This window comes from Solanum pennellii, chromosome 11 (genome assembly GCF_001406875.1).
Source record: "Solanum pennellii chromosome 11, SPENNV200".
Classification (NCBI taxonomy): domain Eukaryota; kingdom Viridiplantae; phylum Streptophyta; class Magnoliopsida; order Solanales; family Solanaceae; genus Solanum; species Solanum pennellii.
In genome coordinates, this window is record NC_028647.1 from 63,773,494 (window position 1) to 63,797,733 (window position 24,240).

The 24,240-nt window shown below is 35.8% G+C and overlaps 5 protein-coding genes across 7 annotated transcripts in view; 2 read left to right on the forward strand and 3 right to left on the reverse strand.

The window, feature by feature from the left end:
- LOC107004560 (4-hydroxy-3-methylbut-2-en-1-yl diphosphate synthase (ferredoxin), chloroplastic) overlaps window positions 1–7,001 on the forward strand; it is an 8,643-nt gene extending 1,642 nt beyond the window's left edge. For both annotated transcript variants that reach the window (XM_015202801.2, XM_015202802.2), the window contains exons 2-20: window positions 471–713; window positions 1,099–1,256; window positions 2,078–2,184; window positions 2,275–2,375; window positions 2,456–2,532; window positions 2,931–3,050; window positions 3,140–3,370; window positions 3,927–4,043; window positions 4,132–4,206; window positions 4,286–4,363; window positions 4,457–4,516; window positions 4,615–4,677; window positions 4,844–4,988; window positions 5,081–5,219; window positions 5,411–5,488; window positions 5,576–5,735; window positions 5,821–5,919; window positions 6,032–6,136; window positions 6,653–7,001. In XM_015202801.2, the coding sequence (XP_015058287.1) occupies window positions 506–713; window positions 1,099–1,256; window positions 2,078–2,184; window positions 2,275–2,375; window positions 2,456–2,532; window positions 2,931–3,050; window positions 3,140–3,370; window positions 3,927–4,043; window positions 4,132–4,206; window positions 4,286–4,363; window positions 4,457–4,516; window positions 4,615–4,677; window positions 4,844–4,988; window positions 5,081–5,219; window positions 5,411–5,488; window positions 5,576–5,735; window positions 5,821–5,919; window positions 6,032–6,136; window positions 6,653–6,754 (2,223 nt within the window). In that variant the 5' untranslated portion in view covers window positions 471–505 and the 3' untranslated portion in view covers window positions 6,755–7,001. The remainder of the gene's footprint in view (window positions 1–470; window positions 714–1,098; window positions 1,257–2,077; window positions 2,185–2,274; window positions 2,376–2,455; window positions 2,533–2,930; window positions 3,051–3,139; window positions 3,371–3,926; window positions 4,044–4,131; window positions 4,207–4,285; window positions 4,364–4,456; window positions 4,517–4,614; window positions 4,678–4,843; window positions 4,989–5,080; window positions 5,220–5,410; window positions 5,489–5,575; window positions 5,736–5,820; window positions 5,920–6,031; window positions 6,137–6,652) is intronic.
- A 97-nt stretch (window positions 7,002–7,098) lies between these two features.
- On the reverse strand, window positions 7,099–9,050 carry LOC107004108 (arabinogalactan protein 1). Of its 2 annotated transcripts, XM_015202343.2 has the most exons (3): window positions 8,892–9,050; window positions 8,197–8,750; window positions 7,099–7,501 (listed from the first exon to the last, which is right to left on the reverse strand). In XM_015202343.2, exons 2-3 carry the CDS (start codon window positions 8,694–8,696, stop codon window positions 7,324–7,326), a joined length of 678 nt encoding a protein of 225 aa, XP_015057829.1. In that variant the 5' UTR covers window positions 8,697–8,750; window positions 8,892–9,050; the 3' UTR covers window positions 7,099–7,323. The 2 variants fall into 2 exon arrangements, with proteins under 2 accessions (XP_015057829.1, XP_015057828.1); XM_015202342.2 differs by lacking the exon at window positions 8,892–9,050 and having other exon boundaries at window positions 8,197–8,868.
- A 792-nt stretch (window positions 9,051–9,842) lies between these two features.
- On the reverse strand, window positions 9,843–16,394 carry LOC107004799 (protein disulfide isomerase-like 1-4). The gene is made up of 12 exons (XM_015203153.2): window positions 15,692–16,394; window positions 14,473–14,602; window positions 13,848–14,013; window positions 12,946–13,064; window positions 12,790–12,870; window positions 11,723–11,809; window positions 11,555–11,629; window positions 11,378–11,446; window positions 11,211–11,291; window positions 10,972–11,106; window positions 10,386–10,442; window positions 9,843–10,296 (listed from the first exon to the last, which is right to left on the reverse strand). The coding sequence occupies exons 1-12, from the start codon at window positions 16,261–16,263 to the stop codon at window positions 10,126–10,128; spliced, it is 1,743 nt and encodes a 580-aa protein (XP_015058639.1). The 5' UTR covers window positions 16,264–16,394; the 3' UTR covers window positions 9,843–10,125.
- Window positions 16,395–18,606: 2,212 nt separating this feature from the next.
- On the forward strand, window positions 18,607–22,572 carry LOC107003175. Its single transcript, XM_015201452.2, has 3 exons — window positions 18,607–18,751; window positions 18,869–18,988; window positions 22,126–22,572. Exons 1-3 carry the CDS (start codon window positions 18,731–18,733, stop codon window positions 22,240–22,242), a joined length of 258 nt encoding a protein of 85 aa, XP_015056938.1. The 5' UTR covers window positions 18,607–18,730; the 3' UTR covers window positions 22,243–22,572.
- A 547-nt stretch (window positions 22,573–23,119) lies between these two features.
- On the reverse strand, window positions 23,120–24,240 carry LOC107003344. Its single transcript, XM_015201659.2, has one exon. The coding sequence runs from the start codon at window positions 23,843–23,845 to the stop codon at window positions 23,420–23,422; it is 426 nt and encodes a 141-aa protein (XP_015057145.1). The 5' UTR covers window positions 23,846–24,240; the 3' UTR covers window positions 23,120–23,419.

A 24,240-nucleotide genomic window follows, 5' to 3' on the forward strand; every position in this document is an offset into this window, starting at 1 on the left:
TGGGTGGGTGGGGTGGGGGGTGAGGAAGGGGAAGGGGGATGGGAGAGTGTGTTTTCTCAGCTAGCTAACTGAATTTTGGTGAATATTGAGAATTTATAAGTTCTTGATTCTTCTACTCCTTTGTTGGCTTGGTTTTTGACTCTTGACTTGGTGATTAGCTCTTCTTTTGTTGAAACCTATGTTACTTTGACTCTTCTAAAATGAAATCGGTGTGTGTCGGATCCTTCAAAAGTAGTGCATTTTTGGAGGATCCGACACGGGTGCGGCAACAATTTTGGAGTGTCCGAGCAACTTAGGTTGAAACATCTTATTGGATAGGAGGAAATTCTTGAGTAAAGTTTCAATTTTTAGTTCTAATTTTTTATTTGTTAAATTGGGTTGAGCTGTAGTAGTTGTAGACTTGTAGTCATGTATTTTATTCTGTGATATTTAATGTATATTAGATGAATATTGGTTGTCTTATGTTTCAGGGGTGTGAAGATAGAGACTTGGGTCATTGATAAAAATGGCGGCAGGAACTGTTCCAGCTTCATTTACAGGCTTGAAGAGCAATGAAAATGGTTTGGGGTTCGCAAAAAGTATGAACTTTATAAGAGTTTCCGACTTACAGAGGGTTAAGTTCCGGCGAACAAAAGTTTCTGTGATAAGAAATGCAAATCCTGGTCAAGAAACCATTGAACTTCAGCCTGCATCCGAAGGGAGTCCACTACTAGGTATGCACAACAGCGCTTCTTGTACTTTGCCTTTTAAGCAGTGTGGAATACAGTCTACTAAATTTTAGCTTTCGATGATTTTCATCTGTTATATGAAGCTGGAAAACTAGTGGAAGCAAATAAGAGATACAAATTGAGAGATTATTTATGTCGTAGGAATCCTGTAGGAAACGTTTCATGAAAACTCAATCGGAATAAGTTTGCAACAACTTCTCCTAGATGCTCATGGATGCTATTATAGGAAATTTAGATGTAGCATTTTAATACCTTCTTCGTTTAATTTAGTTATCCTGCGAAAGATCTTCATTTTATATTTTGGAAGTGGAAGCATCACATTTATTTGTATTCACTCTCTGATGAGACTACTGTACGCTTCTTGATACAGTTCCTAGGCAAAAATATTGTGAATCCATATACAAAACTGTCAGAAGGCAAACCTGCACTGTGATGGTTGGGAACGTGGCTCTTGGTAGCGAACATCCAATAAGAATTCAAACAATGACCACAACTGATACCAAAGATGTCGCTGCAACAGTAGAACAGGTTTTTCTTCTACTTCACATTTTAATCGAGAGGTGGCAGTTTGCTATAGCTGTATCTGCAATGAAATTTGTGTTAGTCCTGTATTGAAGCGGAGTTTACTTCTTTGGGTGTCCTCAGTTAATACTGTTTATTTTGAGTTTGTAAATTTAAGAGCCAACCTTCTTTATTTATTTTTACCTACTTTTGGTTTGGGGATCGGGGGGCTTGGGAAGGAGGAGCTTTACCTATAATCTTACCATTCAATCATTATCCGAGTGTATCCTTTTTCAGTTTCCCCCAGACCGCACTTGTGGGATTACATTGGGTAGTTGCTGTTGTCATATCCTTTTTCTGTTTGCTGACTATTTTCTCGACAACAGATCTCCAGAGCATTCTTATTTGTCTCGTCTATGACAGTGTTCTCTTCTCATATCAGTAGTAAGATAATGGTCTTGATTCCATTTAAAACAGTCCTTAAATGTATATATATATATATACATATATATATATATACATATATATATATATACATATATATATATATACATATATATATATATGTATATATATATATATGGAACCTCGTTTAGAATTGAATGCAACATATCACCACAAATGCTACTTTCTTTGATGTTCTGCAAGTATATTCCCATCAGTGTTCGGAATTTTTCAGCAAGCTTTCTACTCGATCAAATAAATCAATTCCTAGCTCACAAGGCAAAAAAATTTGCTTTCGGATTTCCAATGATTTGCATGTTGTATCTGAACATGCTTCTTTAATGAAGTTGAAAACCTAAAAGGCGAAAGGAGTCTAGCCATGATGCTAATTCCTGTTTATGTAGGTGATGAAAATTGCTGATGCAGGAGCTGACATAGTTCGAATTACAGTCCAAGGGAGGAAAGAAGCTGATGCATGTTTTGAAATTAAAAATACTCTGGTGCAAAAGAAGTATGTCTCATTTTTCATCGGTATATCTCAATATTTGATGGACTTGACGATATGAGCATATTTTATTTCATCAACGTTCTGTACATGCAGTTACAACATCCCTCTGGTGGCTGACATTCATTTTGCTCCTTCTGTTGCACTTCGAGTGGCTGAGTGCTTTGACAAAATACGTGTCAATCCTGGAAACTTTGGTATTTCATCCTCTGTCTATGTGATGGTCTTTTGGAAGAGCCAAGAGAATACTATGATCTAATCAGTTAATTTCTTTCAGCTGACAGGCGAGCCCAGTTTGAGCAATTAGAGTACACAGAAGATGACTATCAGAAAGAACTCGAGCATATTGAGGAGGTCAGACAATCCCGCACTTATATGAATACTGGATTTTTCTACTTCAAAACATCTAATGATAATTTTTTGATAATGATAATGAACATGGAAAGATATGAATCATATCGATTTGATCATAAGATCCTTGTTGTTTACTGCTGTGCAAAAGATAAGATGCGGCAAAAGTTGCAGTCAGCGCGACAATACCAAACAAGAATAGGTTATCAAGCTGGTGTTAGGTCTTTAATCATCGTTTATCAAATACTCTGACTTCCTATTATTCTCATTTAGGAAGAAATTTCCCCTTTTATCATAAAGCATATTCGTGGACACAATGTGCAATGTGGTCCACCATTATGACGTCTAGCGATCTACCTTTTTGCAAGAGTCTAATCCGTTTGCTCCTTGAAATGCTTCAGGTCTTTACACCATTGGTGGAAAAATGTAAGAAGTATGGACGTGCAATGCGCATTGGGACAAACCATGGGAGCCTTTCAGATCGCATTATGAGCTATTATGGGGACTCACCTAGGGGAATGGTGAGCAGCAACTGAATTACTTACCTAGAATATTCTGTTCTAGTCATTGTTGTTGAATTCGATAATTTGTATCATCTAATTTGTTACAGGTGGAATCAGCATTTGAGTTTGCCAGAATTTGTAGAAAGTTGGACTTCCACAATTTTGTCTTCTCAATGAAAGCTAGCAATCCAGTAGTTATGGTTCAGGCGTATCGCCTTCTTGTAGCTGAGATGTATGTTCAAGGATGGGATTATCCTTTACACTTGGGAGTTACTGAAGCTGGTGAAGGTGAGGATGGAAGGATGAAGTCTGCAATCGGAATTGGCACACTTCTTCAGGTATACTATTTTTGTCTTGGATGAATAACAGTTAAAGGCCGAGCATCTTTAAAAATATCATCTTTATTGATTTTGATGATTCCAGCTTCATTTAGACAAGTTTTCTAGATATACCAGATATTTTGTACTCAGTGATGCGTATTCATTGGTTTAAGCAATGGGGTATTTCTCCGGCTTACTGAGGACATGACCCTAGATAGGTAGGTTTGGAGGTTAAAGATTAGGGTTGAGGGCTAGTAAGTAGCCGAATGTTGTCGCTTTTTATGTGCGAGAGTTAGGGTGATATTTAGTAGGTATTTAGTCTCATTTGCTTTGTATCTTTCGATTTTATTGTCATATTATTTGTTAATTTGTGCTAAACGGAAGATGTGATTAATCTAAATGCTGTAATCTGTTCAATTCTAATGGTTTCATCAAGTGGCAGAAAATACGAAATCATTGATTTTATCAAATTTGGATTTTTAAAATGCTCATAAAAGTACAATAAGGTAACTTAATCTCATAAAGCATATGTCTTGATCGACTTTCTAAAGTAGAAAACTTTCTATTTATGCAGGATGGTTTGGGTGATACGATACGGGTTTCCCTAACTGAAGCTCCAGAAGAGGAGATAGATCCCTGTCGACGATTAGCAGACCTTGGAAAAAGAGCAGCTGCGCTTCAGCAAGGAGTGGTAATATTTCATCACACGTGATTGCTTATGAATGTTCTTTAGGACTTTAAGTTTGACAAAGTAGTAAGGTTTCTACTTCCTTTATCAGGCCCCCTTTGAAGAAAAGCACAGACGTTATTTTGACTTTCAACGTAGGTCAGGGGAATTGCCAGCTCAAAAGGAGGTGGGTTTTAAAACCTGAGCCGATATGGTAAAGCGGACTTCATTTTTTGAAACAAACAAATGTTTGATTTTTCTAACAGGGTGATGAAGTAGACTACAGAGGCGTGTTGCATCGAGATGGTTCTGTTCTTATGTCTGTCTCTTTGAATCAATTAAAGGTCTTATCTGACACTTTTCTAATAATAGTTCGTAATATACGATTCTACTAATTTATTTCTAGCTCCAGTTGACATTATTTTTTGGTTTTGCAGACCCCTGAACTTTTGTACAGATCATTAGCGGCAAAGCTTATTGTTGGCATGCCATTTAAGGTCAATCTACGGCTTTCATTGCACTGTGTACTAACCTCGATTCTTCTCCTCTTGTTGTGAACTGTCTTTGTGCTAACTTATAATCAGTGTCGATTCAGGATTTGGCAACTGTGGACTCAATCCTGTTGAGGGAACTTCCACCACTAGATGATATAGATTCTGTAAGGACCCTTTTCTTTTCTATATAGTAATTTAAGTATTCACGTTATTCTTGTTGATGATCCGACTAATTTGTGTTAAAGTTTTAGCATTTCTAGTGCACATTATTTGGATACATCCATTTGTTGTGAGAGTGACTTGTCAATTTCTTTTGTTGCGCATGAATAGCGTCTAGCTCTCAAGAGATTGGTCGACATAAGCATGGGAGTCATTGCTCCTCTCTCAGAGCAATTGACAAAGCCAATACCCAATGCCATGGTCTTGGTTACTCTGAAGGAGTTGTCTGGTGGTGCTCACAAGCTTCTTCCCGAAGGTGTGATAATTATATTTGTTCTGTAAGTTCTTTGGATTAATTATCTTCGAAAGGTTTTGCTAATCAGGCTAGATGTGGAAACCTCCTTGTAGGTACGAGATTGGTTGTGTCTCTGCGTGGCGATGAATCACATGATGAGTTGGAAATCCTGAAGAGCTCTGATGTTACAATGATTCTTCATAATTTGCCATATGCAGAGGAAAAAGTTGGGAGGGTTCAAGCAGCCAGGAGGTATGTTGCATCTCGATTAAAAATATTCACGTTCGCTTACAGTAAATCAGTTGGCATGACCAATATCATACTTCCCATTTGTATAAACTTTCTCGAAGGCAGGCATTACGACAGAAAACTACTTAGCTGCTGCTTTTTCCAATTCTCTACTTCTTTTGACTCTGTTAACTTGAGCATATCTGCTTTTGCAGGCTTTTTGAGTATCTTTCCGAGAATTCCTTGAACTTTCCAGTGATTCATCACATACAATTTCCCAGCAACACCCACAGGTACGGCAAGAAAGACATGAATGACCTGCAATCGGACGTGTGTAGTTTTTTTTTGTAATTTAGCTTACGACAATTTCAACATGACAGGGATGACTTAGTGATTGGTGCCGGCACAAATGCCGGAGCCCTCTTGGTAGATGGGCTTGGTGATGGACTTCTCTTGGAAGCTCCAGACAAGGATTTTGATTTTCTAAGAAATACATCTTTCAATTTGCTTCAAGGTTGCAGAATGCGGAACACAAAAACGGTAATGATAAGCAAATGGACACAAAAAGAATCTGAATCAATATATAGTAACAGGACTCATTTCTGTTTCTGTGTATCCCTTCCAGGAATATGTATCATGCCCATCCTGTGGCAGAACTTTATTCGATCTTCAAGAGATAAGCGCTCAAATTAGAGAGAAGACGTCACACTTGCCTGGTGTTTCAGTAATTACGCGACCCTAATGCTTACTGTTATTAAATAGATTGATTTTTTTGAGTATATATTCTGATGGTAAAATGACTCGTCACTCGTGTTATGTTTCTTTTTCTTTCGCAGATTGCCATCATGGGTTGCATTGTGAATGGACCTGGGGAGATGGCTGATGCTGACTTTGGATATGTTGGTGGTGCTCCTGGAAAGATTGACCTTTACGTCGGCAAGGTACCAAGTTTTATTTCCCTTATCTCAGTACTGAACATGATGGATTTGGCTTGCACTATTCACTACATAGTGTTTTAGCGAAAAATATCGTTGGAAGTATAAACATTGGAGTCAATCATCCTCTTTAGCCATCATATAGGTCTGAAAGAGAATAAAAAATTTCTAGATGCACGAATGGTATATCTCCCTGCAGCGATGGTTGTTATCGTCTCTCATTTCACTAAAAAGAATACCTAACAAGCATACACAATTCAACCAAACATAGTTAAAGAATATGAAATAATTTGGTGCTTTTTTGAAGGAATACTGACTAGTTGTACTCAGATTGCTTGTGATTGAGGGAGTAGTAATCGTCTCTAGTTTTCAAATTTTGTACTACTTGTCTACTACGCCTCAATCCAATACAAGCTGGGGTCGTTTATATGAATTTTCACGGACTATGTTTCCCCTTCCCCATTTAAGCTCAATTCATGTCACTAATATGTTTTGATTACTGGTGTAATAAATTTCTACCAGACGGTGGTAAAACGCGCTATTGAAATGGAGCATGCAACGGATGCATTGATCCAGCTAATCAAAGATCATGACCGCTGGGTTGATCCTCCTACCGAGGAGTAAGACTAGATCGCCGAGTTCAAGAAATGGAAATGATGCAGATTATATCAACTGGATAATAATACAACTAGCATAGCAACTCCAGTGAGCTGCCATTTCCAAGCAGCAGATATTATAGCTTTTTATATGTTGTAGAATTTTATGTATCATGCAAAATGCAGAACATGGTTTATTACATGTATCTATGAATACAAGCTCCTAGTCCCCTTTTTGGGAAATCTAATGAAATAGGGTATGGCAGTTCAATCTATGATTTATCATTCACGGACGTTGATAAAGATCTATCTATTTAGCAGCATTTTAGGATGGCATAGTCTTAAAAGACTTGCCGTGGATACCTAGGCACGTAGAGACAAGGAACGTTATGGTGAAGATCACAATGTTAAGAGGAATCTTTACCACAAGGCATACAGGGCGATCGAATTATAACCATAGAATATGATCCTAATCAAAATAATAGGAGTACGTACTCCATTTTTATTCAAAGATTAAAGAATCAAACAAATATAATGGAACTCTAGAATGCTACAAATATATTCATGAACTATATAGATTTATATGAAGCATGCAAATTATAGAAAATTTCTCCGCGCAGCGTACCCGAACTGTGCTGGCCGGATATTCTGCCGGGACTTGTTGCAAACCACTGCTCCGAAACATACAACACACGCTGCTACGAGTACTCCAAATGCTACATCAAATGCTGCTTCTGCATCCTTTCCTCCGTTCATTCCTAGGAACTCTCGAATGCTACAAATATATTCATGAACCATATAGATTTGTATATAATGTGATATACTATGTGAAAAGATTGCATATATCTATATCTATATAGGCCAAATACATAAACAGATCTCTAAATTTATTGAATTTTTCTCCTCAGGTATCTCAATTGAGATTTTGTGAAGGGTATTGATAGAGGTTAGTTCCAGAATTTTTCCTGCTGAATCATTGAATCACCCATAATTTGTTTGTTCCTTTTAAACACGGTTGGCTGATGTGAAACCAGATTTTGTGAGGGGTATTGATAGAGGTTAGTTCCAAAACTCATTAGTCCAATTGATGATGAAACTGTTTGAGAATAATTGTATTTTACTTCAACTCATTTGAATACATTAGAAAACAAATGAGACTGACATACAATTTGTCTTCATTCTTTCGATCAAAATCATTACAATATAAATTTACAATAGAAAAGCTTATCAAAATCATATAACAATTTTTAAAAAGAACAAATTATGGGTCACGTTATTACAATACGAATTTACAAAAGAAAAGCTGATTAAAATCAGCCAACGATTTTTAAAATGAACAAATTATGAGTGATTCAATGAATAAACGGAAACAAGTTTAGAGATGTGATTATGAGTTCAGCCATATCCATATATATATATATATATATATATGAAGCATGCAATTATAGAAAATCTCTCCGGGCAGCGTACCCGAATTGTGCTCGTCGGATATTCTGCCGGCGCTTGTTGTAAACCAATGCTCCGAGACCTACAACACACACTGCTGCGATTACTCCAAATGCTAATCCTGCCTTCTTTCCTCCGTTCATTCCACCGTCCATGGATGCCACCTCCGTCGTAGTACTCTCGTGGCTTATATCACTCGCAACTACATCAGTCGGAGCCGGAGAAGGAGATGAAGGCTCTGTTACAGGAGACGGAGTAGCATCATCTCCGTTTACAGGTGACGGCGCTGGAACAGAATTAGAAGACCGATACGTCGGCGGAGACGCCGGAGGAGAACTCACACTAGCCAAAGGTGACGGCGTTTTAGGAGCTGCAGCGATCGGCGGTAGAGAACGTAAATCTCCACCTGCTACCGGCGCCGGACTTGGAGAATTTTCCGGCGAATCTGCACAAATACATTGCTGTATAGACAAAATCACAAAGAAAATCACGAAACAAACCACGTGAAGCCTCGCCGTCGACATTGCCAATAAAATCGTACGTACTCTTTTTTCCCTCTATTTTTTTTCTTCAAAAATCTGCAGAAGTAAACAAACTTATGCATTAAACAAAATGCAGATCTGAAAGATAAATAGAGTAGTTAGTGTGAAATTGACGAAAGTGCGAAGAAGAGTAAAAAGAAGTTAAAGGCTGCCATTGACAAAAAGCATGTTACTTACTAATTACTTGAAGAGAGAGAAAAAAAAAGCGAGTAGCTGGAGAGACGAGTGTAGAGAACGTGAATGATATTGACGAAGGACGGGGAGTTTGATTTTGTTAGTTGCGTAAACTAGTGAAAAAGCGGAGGTTAGTTTGTTGAGATAGCGTTTTACTCCAAATAGGACTTTTTATAGTTTATATAATTCTAAATGTTGTTGAACACCATTAATTCAAACATAGATTCTTTTTTTTTGTTATAGAAAGATTAATTCTCATCGAAAAATGTATAATTAAAAAAAGGGATAATATATAAATATGTCCTTTAATTTAGCTTCAAATCATATTTATGCCCTTTAACTTTGGATATGCATAAGTAGACACTTAAACTTGTATAAAGTTGAACAAATAGACACACATGTAATCTTACATGTCATTTTTTGTTGTGGTGTCCTACATGTATTTTGCCATGTAGGACTCATGTGTTTATTTATTTAAAAGTTGGATATTTAAAGTGTCTATTTGTATATTATGAAAGTTGGAGGTCAAAATTAAAATTTGAAACCAAGTTTAGGATCTAATATGTGTATTATGCCTAAAAAAAATGCATTTGTACCTTACTCTCAAGTTACAATAATCTTTTATATTACAAATATAGAAGAGTCCACAAAAAAATTACGAAAAAGGATTAAAATTGCTCCTAAATTATGCAAAATAAACCACTTATATCCTCCATGATCAAATTGTAACGAAGGATATAAGTGATTTATTTCACATAATTTAGAAGCAATTTTAACCCTTTTTTTGAAAAAATTATTAAATTTGTCCAAACTCATGAACCCACCTATTCCCTATGTCTACTTTAATAACACAGGAAAAGATTAACCATAACTTTTTTTTTTGTCCAAAAAGGTTGAATAAACCTCCTAATTTTTTTGGTAGTAAAAGTTATTGGTAATTGAATAGATAACTTCTACACAAACTTCAACTAGATTGAGATAAAATTACATTCATACTTGTTATGTTTTTGGTACATTGGCTACTACAGCAAGTAAAAATAACCTAATGATATAGAAATTAAGACATATATATAACTTATCATTCATAGAAAGACATGAAACTTTAAACTTAAAGCAAAAAAGAAATAACAAAATATGTTCCATGGCCATCTTCGTAGCCCAGTCTATCTACTCCTACTACAAAACAAGCTAGCTAGAAGAATAACAGAGAAGATAAAGTAACAGAGCTATGTAACTTTCATAGTTCATCTTTTTCATTGCTCGACTCAACGTTGCCACCTACTTTGGCTTCCGGACTCTCTGATGTAGTTGTCGATGAGGCTGGTTTTGGAAGCTTGAAAGGAATAGTTGCGTGTTTCTTGATAAACTTGTACAATGCCACTACAGTTCGGTCAGCATCAACGGGGATCTGTAGGATTATATAAAAGGCATTACCACTTGCTATTTCGTGTATTTTAGATGGAGACGTAAAGCAAACAAAAATGATCAATCACTTACTGGATCCGCGGTCTTGTTTCCTGCTGGGAAGAAGAGAAGTGTGGGAAATCCTTCAGCCTGCAAAAGGAGCGGAAATGACCTTCCATTCAACAATTGCATCCAAATTTACTAAAACTGATTAAAAAGACTGACTTCGCGTCTAACTCAATCTCAAAAACTAGATCATGAGGTGGGGATCGTTCAAAACCATACAAGGAGAATTAAGTCCCTTGTCCCACCACCAATGTGGGACTCAACGCCCCCGAAAGCGCAGGCCTGTCAACGGGAGCATGAACAATATAATATTGGGTCCCAACAAAGGATTAACCAAGATGTCAGATGGATCTACATTGATACCATCATAAGAAATGAATTCTTGGCCTAACTCAACCTAAAAACGAACTCATGAAGTGAAAATTATCCGCCATCTCACCTTCGATGTGGGACTCAGCATTTCTTTAATGTCATAGTCACGCATCTCAACCAAACATAAATGAATAGTGCAAATGAATAAACTATAACACCAGAAGCAATCAGGAAAAGCAGCAGTCCGTTGCCGAACTATGACACTCGTGTTCTAATTAAAAATAGAAAGCTATCAAATTACCTTTCCCTGAGGGTGCTCATTCGTGGTACCATCCATTTTGGCTATAACAAGAGACTCAATGCCACGTAAGTGCTTTGCAAGCTTGTTATACGTTGGTTCTAGAGATTGGCAATGCCCACACCATGGTGCGTATATCTAAAAAAAGATGCGACAATAGTTACTACAAAAAGATAACTGAGTAACGAAAAGAAAATCAATAAAGAGAATTGATTGTGAAGCTTTTAGTAGTAGCTTGGTACCTCCAGAAGCACATCTTTTGACTCGTCCAGAACAATGTCATCAAAATTGTTCCCCACTACTATCTTCACGTCCCCCTCATTCTGTAAGAATCAACAAATGAAACAGAGAGCTGAATCAGCACCACTACATAGAATACGATAGGCCAGGAAGGGAAATCACAACTTACATCCTCAGGAATAGGATCTGATTTATAAAAAGCTTTGAGCTTGTCAGCCAGAAAATCTTCTCCAAATGCCTAACGGTTTAAAAAAAATAAGAAAAATGCAATTTAGAGCTTCCTGACAGGAACACTTAATAAGAATGTATCCAACAAACACAACGAGTCGTCCAGGAGGCATCCCACCTTAAGCTTCTCAACGGTGATCTCCCCATCAAATATGTATTTCCTAGGATTCTCGTTTCCTGTATATCCGATAACCTACAGGAGAAAAACAACAAGACGAATTAAATATTCTGTAACCTTCGTCCCAAATGGTCATATCAAGCCCATTATGATCTGTTGATTGTTTACCTTTGGAGAATCTCCGGTGGCTCCAAAATAATCTGATACAGGCTTTCCAACTTCTTCATCATCCATGTTGACAAAAACAAAGATAAGCTGCATTTATCCAGGAAAAGAATACACAGCTCTTGTCATTTGAGAGTATCTTCACTATTCATTTTCACAAAAAGACAGATATGCTGCATTATCCAGGAAAATAATACAAGCTTTTAATTTATTTATTTTTATGACTAGGGAAACCCGCAGCCGTTGCCCTTTGGTGAGCACAGGGTAAAAACGCCGCTCCTATGCAATAGCTCGCAAACCACATAGGAGCGGTAACAAGCTTTTAATCTATAACATGATCTTCTCTCTTTAGCCAAAACTTCCGGCTCTTTCATTTTATTTCCTCATAATTGAAGCAGCTGTGTGAAAAGCGGAACAAGTCATCATCCAAAAAGCCAATCTAGAGTACAGAGTACTCCAACCTAAAGTTTATCCTTTCAATTGATGTGGAAGTACAAGCATTCACTTTACATTACTCTTCTCGTATGCGCATTATAACCACCATGATCACCGCAATAACCTCAGCACACTCCTCCAATCAACATAAATGCTATAAACTTCAGACCCACTATTTGTGCTAATCCCAACGAAATAACTTGAATCAAACAAAAGGGTAAGTATGTACGTAGTTGATGCAGATTTTCACTGAAGTCGGTGTAATTGATGTCTAAGCCAATTACAGGGATTCACGAAGGACAATCAGATGGAAATTCATTGGCAACACAAAGAGAGCACCTTTTTTGTGAAGATGATCTTAAATCTAATTTTACTTCATGTTTTACTCGATAAGCTAAAAAAAAGTTCACTTGTGGATTTGTGTTTGGTGTATATCGATTGCACTCTTATTAATTTTCAGTATGTCTACTCTAAGAGGGTAGAGGGCAACTTGGCATGCGGCATGATTTATAGGTAAGAAACATTTTTTCCACACAAGAAGTTATTATAAGTTGCGATTCCACAACATACAGCAGTATGTATGAAACCAAAGACTGCATTCATATTCACAAAAACTAAAAACAAAGCTTAATTACCTTTCCCTTAAAATGTTTTGCAGCTTCTTGAAATGTTGGGAATACTTTATCTGTATCATTTGTTCGGGCAAAGAGCAAAACCTGAGTAAAAGCATTAACCATGAGCACTTCCATTCAAAAAGACAGGTTTACTACGCAATATCGTATCTGTATTACCTGCTTCTTTATAGGACTCGAGAAAATCGAAGCTCCACTTTCTCTAGTAAAAACTGTCACTAGAGGAAGCTTGTTGGCAGATACAAACTTAACTATTGCAGACTTGGTGAATTGACCATCTGGAGGCAAGATCAAAAGAAAAGATGATGAGGCATGTCTTCTTCGTCATTCTTTTTATTTCTTCTCTTGAACTTCAAAAGATTATAAAGTAATTTAGCAGCTAGCTTGGGTACTAAATTTACCAATTAAACACCCTCTGCGACCCTGAATAGAAACCCATCAAATTCATGTCTAATCCATTTAAGATCAAGATCGATGGAATTACAAAATGATCTTTGGCTGTTAAAAGCTATGTTGCTTGGACTCTCCAAAAGTGTTGTCACACCATGTCGGATTCTCGAGTAATGCACTATTTTTGGAAGATCCGACATGCATCCGGCGGGATTTTTGAAGAATTTGACCAACAGTGTTGTACATAAGCAGATAAAATCTTGTGTTAATGCCCCATAACTCCAGTAGATATAAACATAATATTTTTTTTTTTGAGAATGGTAAAGTTAGATATAAACATAATATTGATATTGGCAAAAAACATAAATTATGTAGGTATCCAATCTCAATATGATGTAAGAAAATTCATAACCTTCAATGAAATTTAACTTCCAATTTGTATCATGTGAAATTTATGCAATTACACTAATTGAAAACTAGATGAATTTAAAACGCTTGCTCCTATCAATTTGCCGATATGCCCTTAAATAAATAAACAAACAGAAACAAATTGTCTATGAACATTAGGGAAGAAATCAATCAAGCGGGAGTTCTCTTCTGCCAAACAAAGTTATCCAAAAGAAAATATATAATTCAGAATTAAAGAAAGAAAATAAGAGGAACCCGCTTACCATAATGCACCACTTTCTCCTCTTCTTTTTTAAGCAAGACTAAAGCTGGGCGTTTAACAGTGTCTTCAACATTGAATAGCTTAGCCACGTTAGGATTTGTCGTCTGGTAAAAGTTAAGATCATCCTCAAGTTTTGAAGCAGCAGCAAGTTGATCAGTTTCAGGACCCTATAATTGTTTGGACATTCACAACATGAGAAAATTGTAATTTTTATGAAAAATACTATGCATGAGTCATATGAAACTATTTCCCACGCTTGAAATGGAAGATAAACACATATATAACAGTAGAAAGAGATAAAGTGAGGTTCCAAGTTAAAATCCATACAAAATAATTAAAAGAAATAAGTTGAGTTGCAAAAAATCATTCAAAAGAGAAAAAGAGACGGTGATTTTCCAATGATAGAGGCTGTTAGGATAGGTAAAGGATAAAAAATTATTCATACAAATTGCCACGGCGATGTCCAAAGCAAAAAAGTTGTGAGCATAGAAAGTTCAATTTATATCATTCACCGACCGAAAAAGAAAAAAGATTCAAAAGAGAGTGTTATGACAATGGATAACAGCCAGTACAAGTTACAATCAAGAACAGATTATCATTAGCATGATAGAGTAAGCAGTACATACCACCAAGGACTCGAGGAACCCTAACACGACTTTGTCTCCAGACGTTAGTACACGCTCTGCGTCCTCTGTTGTAGTTATATTGTAAACGCCAGGTCCAATCTTCTTCTTGATCCAAGTCACAATTGCATCTCTAGAGTTATAAGATTTATTAACTTCAGATCAACATGCAAGTGCATTTGATAATACACAAGCAAAAAAAAAAAAATGGGAAGAAGATAGGGGAATACACCTGCTTCAAACAGCCATTTTCAATAATTCCAAAAACCATTAAAGGGAGCATGACAAACAGACAAAGTCCTCAATTTGGCCATTCTGCGTCTCGTTGAATTTAATAGAGTAAGTTATGACAAGAGTAAAAAAATTTCCATCATTATGATTTGTAACATTTTCTCCATTTGACATAATTAAACTAAAGATCCCATTTTTGCGAGCTGACTACCGCTTCTTTTCACAAATGTGAAAAGAAATGTTACCATGATTTGCAATATTTCATTCATTCGACATAATGAAACTAAAGATCCCATTTTGGCAGGCTGACTACTACTTCTTTTCACTCTCGCGAAAACAAATGTTACCATGACTTGCGACATTTCATTCATTCGACATAATGAAACTAAAGATCCCATTTAATTTGGCAGGCTTGCTACTGAATCTTTTCACCCTCGCGAAAACAAACGATACAATGATTTGCAACATTTCATTTATTCGACATAATGAAACTAAAGATCCCATTTTGGCAGGCTGGCTACTGAACTTTTCAACCTCACGAAAACAAAACGTTACCAAGATTTGCAACATTTTATTCATTTGACATAATGGAACTAAAGATTCCATTTTTGCAAGCTAGCTAATCCTTCCACCCTTATACAAAAACAAACGTCACAATTGACACGACGGAAAATTACCTCAAACGTCAATACGACAGTGCCAATATAACACATGTTAGATACAAATTCAATTAGAAGCTAACACAATTGATCACTCACTACATAAGGCAAGAATCAAGAAACCTAATATTAGCTAAAATCCTGAAGCTTTTCAATGGTTTACCTCTAAAATTTTGAGCTTATGGTCTCTACATTATTAATCTTTCATTTAACACAAATAACTACATAAAAATACGAAAGTGAAATCCTGTTGAGAGTGTCACCCCTACAAACGAACCCTGCAATGCACGAATCCGGAAACAAAAAAAAAGCATAAAAGGAAGAAAACTCACTTAGTTCTTTGGCCACTGTACGTTTTATGCTCACCATCAACAAAAAAATAAATAGTAGGAAATCCTTGAACCTCATAATTCTCCGCTAGCTCGTTCTCCACCGTAGCATCAACTTTAACCAACGGCACATTCTCCGATTTCAGCTCCGTCGCTGCAGCGGCGTACTCCGGTGCAAGTTCCTTACAATGGCCACACCACGGCGCGTAAAACTCCACCATCACATACTTATTATCCTCTACAAAGTCACTGAAATTCCTATCCGTCAAAACGACGACGTCTTTATCGTCGAATTTAACACCTTCCTCTTCCTTCTCGTCGTCAAACGCCGACGGAACTTCAAAATCGTCGTAATTTTCGAAGTCCTCGTCGTCATCGAAGTCGTCGTCGTCAGAGAAGGTTTCGGTTGGGAAAGTGTGCTCCGGCGCGGCGTCGTTTACGTCGTCTGCTTCGAGGAAGCTGAGATCTTCGTAGTCGTCGTCATCGGCGCCGGTGCCGGCGAGTGATGGAGTGAGTAGGACGGAGAAGATGAGGAGGGAAGAGAGAAAAAGGAGAAGAATGAGTCGAGTGGTCATTTTGTGAGTCAGTGACGAGTTGACTGAGATCGATGAGATTTCTATTACTGAGAAGAGATCCGACAGAGACTTCAGCTTAGACTGTGTTCACATTTGCCGGCGTCAATTCAACGTTTTTGAATTTTGCAATTTGACCCCTATAATTTCAAAGTTTTTAGTCAAAAATATCCTTAAAATCATTCTTTTTTTAATAAAAAAAAATAATTATTTAAAATTCAACCACATTCATCTTTTTGTTAAAATTTGTCAAATATTAACAATTTTTTTCAAACAACATGTATGATTCATATTGCTCTGAACAATTTTCTTTATTCAAAAAAACATCTAAAATATTATTATAGTTTTTTCTTTTAACAACACCATTTGCAATTATGTCTTTCCTTTTGATCACAAATTTTAATTTCATTTGATTTGCATCAAAGAATTAACAGTTGATGTGTTTTCTTCTCATTGAATTTGTAAGAAGTGGTATCGGTCGAATACTTTTAATTCTAATAATGGAGAGCAAAACTCGAGCGTCAGAGATCAAAATTAATTAAATCTTGATCACTTTAACTATTCGTTTATCTCGAGAAATTGTTTATTTAATGATATTTTGACTTTGCATAAGGTGAAGATGGTATGAAATTAAGTTCCGACTCTATTCAGTTGCTGGAGGAGAAAAGTAGATCGTGTTATTTTGTAGGCTTACACCGTCCTAACGTTGTTTTTTTAACAACAAACAATGGTCTCAGTGAATTTTGATTATTATTATTTTTTTAGCTTTTTTCAATCGGTAACGAAATTGTAGAAAAAAGTTTTTAACGAGAATAGGATGAATTGCATATGTTTTGTATGAAATTTACTAATTTTTTTTGACAAATTTTAATAAAAGGATGGAACTTGTTATGTTTTATATACTCGGAGGATGTTTTTTTGTTAAGAAGAAAATTTAGGTATGTAATTAAGTTTGGGTATAGTTTAAGAATGTTTTTAACCAAAACTCGTATATTTTGCCACGACTACATTAACTGCACTAAAGTTTTGAAAAATATTTTTACACTTGTTGTACATTCGGTCTGTTTGTACTTGTCTAATATTGACTTGTCACAATACTAATAAATAAAATGATGATTTTATTATATCATTTTTTTAAATATAACAAATTTTATATTTAGAAAATATATCGACAAATGATTATAGTTATTAGTAAGGTTAAAAAAAATTGAAGTGTAAATAATTTAAAATATAAGGTACGATTTTAATATTAACGAGTTAATATTTCACTCAATGTATTCTTTTTGAGTCACTTGTACTTTTACAATTTATATTTTTCTACAACGATATTTTACAAATTATATTCAAACATAACTTTTGTTTCTAACAAACTTGTATTCAAAAAACGTAAGTTTGATTACTAAATGACAAGATTAAAATCAACACAAACGTGTAATTTGATGATTATTTCACTAATGTTTTGTTTGGACAACCTTTAGATTTTTTACAGAGTAAAAAAAAAGAAAACTTATATGGTTAAATAAATTTATATTACTTAATTTGTTGTTATATAATTTTTATTCGCGATTATCATTAATCATTAATCACGTGGGTTGACTTCGAATTTGTATAATTAATCACATTTATATAATTCGTCACAGTTATATAATTCACAATTAATAATTCTTTATTTGATTTGTGTTTGTATATGACGATAATTTTCTTTGTTTTTTCAGTTTTATAACCATATTTATTTAACTTTTTGCGTATAACTTTTAAAAGTTTTGCACAAACTTGTAGCTTTCAGATTTTGTATTAATATGATTTATATAATTTAATTTGTATTGTTGTTTAAAAAATCCATATGTTTATGATTGTACATGTCTGTTATTTTTGAGTTTTATTATATTCATGTAATTCCAGACTTTATATTACTCAATTATGCAAAAATACGCGAACTATATCAACGTATTCACGAATTATACAAACGAGTTGTGAATTATATAAATTATTGCCCTATCTCGCTCGCTTCTCACCTCCCTTTCCCAACTATCGTTCGACAATTATACAAGTACGTATGTATATCAGTTACATGTATACAATTATTTACTGATGTATATATACAACCTCTCACTCTCTACCCTCTCTCGCTCGTCTATTTCCTTCCTCTCCTGGTGTTACTCACCATTCTCCTCCCTATAATATATAGCTATGAATCGTAATTAATAAGTAATAATTATGAAATGTAATTAAGCTATTTTTGAGTGACGGTATGCGAAAGTTCACCCTCATTGTTGTGACCCCCCCCCCCCCGACCAAATGACATTAAAGCCCATTTATGCATTTGACGTTAGGCCCATCAAGCCCATATTTGTGGTACGGGTCAGTTCTTCCGATGAGGGAATAGGAATCACTATTCTTCTCGAAAGAAATTTGAGAGAGGCGTCTAGAAATTCAACTCTTTGAACTGTGCGAAAATTCAATCGCAAGGATGATCAGCATCCTTACTCAGGTATCAGTTACAGTGTTAATCATGTTATTATCATCACTTTGTTTTCATCTGCATTTTGAATGAAATTGTTTGATTCTTCAATGAATTTGTGGAAAATTTTGATTATGGAAAACGCAGGAGCGTCTTCTCGGTGCTGCATTAGGTACCGTCGTGGCAAGCGTTATCGTGTTTGAACAACGGAAAAGCATATATAAGAGCATCGCTGAGCATCAATCTAGATTTTCCCCTCAATCTCAGGTAGGTTGTAGTCTACTAGATTCTGCTTGATGTGTTTTTTTGTGATATTTAGCTTCCAGGATTGATGTTGTATAGTTCCAGTTCATGGTAAATTGAGCAAATTATGTGTGCGCTATCTAAATACTTTTTGTATATAATGATCAAATTGTATATGTATCCATAGCAGTAATAAGCATGTTATTATAAAACTACAACAATATAACCCGTCTAATCTCATAAGTGGAGTGTGGGGAGGGTGGTGTGTATGCAGCCTAGTCCCTACCTTGTGAAGGTACAGAGGTTCGCTTAGGTATAACATATCAAAATCAAGTATGGAAAGGAAATATAGTAGCAGCATTAAATAACACTATAACCGAAGCAAAAGAAACAATAGTAAAAATTGAAGACAAAAGTAAGAGAGTAGTAATAACAATACAGATAAGGGGAACTAGACATTTGCGTGGCTATATTTCATCTCATTACGGGGAAAATCGGGAGTTCAACAAACTACGAACTGTTTATCCTCTATATCGGTTTAGAAAATGATAAGAAAATTTACGTGCTGCGATTCTAATTTCATACTACTGTTCTCTAAGAAGTTGAATTTGTTATCTAATCATCAGCTAAAGTGTATGTTTGTGCAAGCATTTTATAGTTTGTAGATATACTTGCAGTATGATATTTAAGTATAAGATGCACATAGATTAGTTATTAAAACGTGATAGGACTCGACGTGGCAACTCCTTCATCTTAGAGTCTGAAGAAATTCAATTATGTATATCAGTATATTTGATCATAATTTGGATGCAGTATATACCATTTTTTGTTGTTTTTATCGTGAAAAAGGTATTGCATTTAAAGTCCTTCAACCAGAAGGTGTTGTGGGGAATTTACCCCGGGTAACTCCATTACATATTGTCTAATGTGCAATTGCCATGTTACACCAAGAAAAGAGTTGGGATAAGGATCTTTACTTAGAACTAACTACAGATTCTGATTTGCTTTCAAAAATACTTGTATCCTTTCCTTCCAAATGATCCACCATACTGTCGAAGGGAGAGTATTCCAGGTTTTCATCTTTGTCTTACGCAAACCTTTTGAGTACCAGCATTGGAGCAGTTCTCTTGTCATCCTTGGCATTGTCCAGTTGCTTTCTAAGCGCAAACCACGAGTATATGACCTATGCCTGTCAAACCATAGTTATTGCATAACAAACCATACTTAAGCTCCTCCTTTAAGTGATCCAGACCAGTAAAATTTCAAACAACCTACCAGAGTTTTTATAAGTGAAAAAAAGAATCAGCTACAATTGTCCATGGGGTTTGAAGCAAAAGGCGAGATGTAAAACACATAATTCATGGAATAATAAAAAACATCAGACATATACTGTATCCAAAAAACAATCAAACCTTTATGAATTAGCATTGTAAAAACTACTTTGCATCTAGTATAACTAATTTTGACATCTGATATACAACTATGCTGATGTTAATCCAACTCCTTAAAGTTAAGATCCAAAGAAGCGACCAATTCTTGTTGGAATCACTTTGTGCATCGTTGTTTGATGCACACACTTCTGTGAAGCGCATAGTTTATCCATGAAGGGATAGCTCCCCGCTTCTCACTTCAAGGCTCAAGCGATGAACTTCAACATATTAATTGGAGCCAACAATCCACAAAAATGACAGTTATTGTTGGGTCCATGTATAACTCACATTTTATGTGCGTTATCTACTAGAATAATTCACATTTTGATTAACTTTTGTATTTGTATAGCGAGTCTGAATTCCGATAGCTAGTAGATAATGCACATAATACCACTTATCAACAAATAAAATGCATAGAGTACTGTTATTTGTAGAATGTGGGGCTTCCTAAACAGAAAAATGTTGCATAAATATGAAGATGGTGGGGTTGAGTAACGAAGGAGATTATGTGTGTTTTGAACTTACCATTTTAAATATGGTGCATAACATGTAGTCTGTTTTTGTCAGTTAGCAAAAAGTTTCTGGTTTCTTCTGACTTATTATTGTGATGACATCCTAACATCAACTATAAATCCTTGAACGGAGGTCCAGCAGAGTCTCTTGTGTCCTGTTGAATAGCTGGTTGGTGATTTGTTATAAGTAACATAGCTTTGGTGATAAAGTTGTTAGATGGTGCTGTTAAAGATTAGCCTAAGTGTGGGTTGTATATCAGGAAACAATGACTGCTCACCTTTTCTTCTTTGGGTATTCCAGTTTCTTTGTGTGTCTCAATTCTTATTTGATACCTTTGAAGCTTTGGAGCTTGAGATTATAAAAGGCGTTTTTTAATATGAGCTTTGATGGGCTATGCTTAAGGCAAGTTATATTTTTCATGTTTCAGTTGGAAGAGGTTTATCTGATTTTGGAGTCCAGATGTGTTAGCCCATTAACTGTTTTAGGCAAAGTAAAATTGTTAGATTTATATATAGCATGTGGTTTGACAGTATACTGTGTGCTATAGTCAAATTGAAAATGGAGAAAGAATTTGAACTCTGCTGACTCAGAGTACTCAGTCAGTTCTAGCTAATGCTGAATGTAAAATGACAGAACGTTGCTTTAGTTTTCCAAGGTGAACATCCAAGTTTTTGCTAATTAACATTTTCATTTATATAGCAAGTCCTACTTTATAAATTCCCTTGGTCAGGAGTCAATAGTGACTATTTCCTGGCCATCTCTAACTTTACTCCCCTGGTTTTGACTACAACCTCCTGGTAAGGAAACTTATATTTCTCATACACAAATTCATCTTCGTTTATGCTACCAACTCTCAGTATGGTCCTACTTTTGGTTTATTTGTTACTAAAAAGGGGAAATGCCATACTCTTGCCCACGGAATACTGGAGCAACCTCACTTGTCTGCTAGCTAGTGAATATTATCGGCTTAACATGTCATAATCTTGAATGACAATTCGTTGACTATGGTAGACACCAATGATTTTCATACTTCTTTCTGAAGGAGGAGAATAATGTTTATCAAGATGGCTGTGTCTGTGTGTGTGTGTGTGTGAGATACACATGATACCATTCTATGGGCAATACATTTTAAGTTTCATAGCAAGATTTTTTTGTTTGTAAGAAATCAAATAACTTCTGTCTTTGCTGATCAAATTTTGAACATTTGAAAAAAATCAGACAACAGTGTACATTCCGAAAAAGGAGTCTGGCATAGAGTTTGCACACCTATGGAACAAAGCTGTGGATCAGGCGTTAGGGCCTCTCATCAAGTCCCTTGGATCACGCGGATGGTAAAAGTGTTGTGTGATTCCACAGCTTATCTAGAGTTCGTCTCTTTTATCGTGTAAGATTCTTACAAGAACAGATGTAAGTGCATTCTTAATTCTAGAAGTTGCAGTTCTCGCAGATACTATAGTAATACTGTATTATCTTCTTGTTGATGCTATTAATGTTTCGTTCCTAACTTTTCTCTGTGAGGATCACTTGATGGAAATTTTTACTTGTGTTGTAAACACTTAGGTGCTCCATAGTACCTTTCTTTTAACTCGACCTCTATTTATTTGGAATGTACATTGGTAAAGTTATGTTGGTCGAACCTGAATAAAAGGCCAATCTTTATCAGTAGCTTACCTTAGTTGGACTTGTTCTCAGCTATTGTTGAACAATAACTATAAGCTATCACTTTATCATGCCTCCCTGACTTCCCACCCTTGACAATGTCTTTTTCTCGTAATTTAGATGTACAAGTTTGAAGTGAGTCTTGACTTAGTTTAAATCAAGAAGTTGAAACTTTTCCCTTTATTTATTCACATTTCACTAAATCAGTGTGTGCATTGGGCAAATCCAATTGACTGTTTGTTATTGGAACCATTTTGTGGTTAACTTTCTTCCCTACATTCTTCTGTGCCCACATAGTATGTGGGATAAATAATAGTGTGTATAATTTGCACTTCCATTTTAAAGGTTCATGGAAAGGGTATACAATAAACTATAATGTTGCTTGCATAGAAGCGCATGAACAACATAATTCCCGATGTATCCCACTAATGGGGTTTGGGGAGGGTGGTCTGTACGCAGTCTTACTCCTGTCTTGTGAAAGTAGAGAGGTGGTTTCTGATAGATTCTCAAGTCAAGTAAAGCATATAAAAAAATCTCAAGTATGTAAAGCAAATACACTTTGGTTTGTTTGGATGATAGTGATGACTAAATAATTGTACTATTATATCACTAATTACTGATACAAACAATAGTTACATCTCACATTCCCAAACCATACAACTATAGGAAAGGTAACAAACCAAAAAAAAAGAAGGTAAAATGAGATGAAACAACAGGGGATGGATAAGAGTAGAAGCCTTTTCTGATCTATGTTGCTCGGATTCTTCTAAAATGTTGATAGGTGCATGCTGGATTCTCCAAAATTAGTGCATTCTGGATAGGTCCAACATGATGCAGCAACATTTTTGAAGAGTCAGACATTGAGCTGCTGGATAGGAGCACCTTTGTCCGCATTGCGTTTTCGCGCAATCGCCGCATAGTACACACCGAGTGCTAACACAATAGCAAACCCGAACCCTAGAGCTATCCCAACCATCCCACCAGCTCCCATTCGTTTATCGCCTCCCTCATCGGTTGGCGGTAAACTTTCATGTGCCAAATTAGACTGCACACTTGATGCTGTAGGAAATCTTGAACAACCTGATGTATTATTATTATCATTACATAAACTTTCACTAGTTGTAGTGTTCTTTTTTTGAGTCTCAGGGTGAAAAAATGAGTATGCTTCTGGTGAAACTGCAATAGGGCTTTCAAAAGCAAGGCCATGAGGAGACCTTTCTTGAGCTTTAACAATAAAAGGTAGGCATAAGACAACAACAAAGAATAGACAAGAAGCCATTGGTGAATGTTAAAATTGTTTGAAGTATTTGATCGGTCCTATTTTCTGTCGTTAAGGTTGAGAACTGAGCCAAGTATCGGGAATGTTTGCACTTAGAATGGGATTTTATAAGGTAATGGAGTAGTGTTGGACACAATAGAATCTGATTAATCCTGTTTTCTGTCGTTAAGATGGGGAACTGAATCAAGAATTTTGGTTTGAATGAGGGAATGCTTGCACTTGTAATGGAATTTTACAAGGGAATAGAGCACGATAGAATCTAATCGATCCTATTTTCTGTCGTTAAGACGGGGAACTGAATCAAGAATTTTGGTTTGGATGAGGGAATGTTTGGACTTAGAATGGGATTTTATAAGAAGAAGAAAAATGAGGGAAGTGGAGGTTGCTTAGAATTG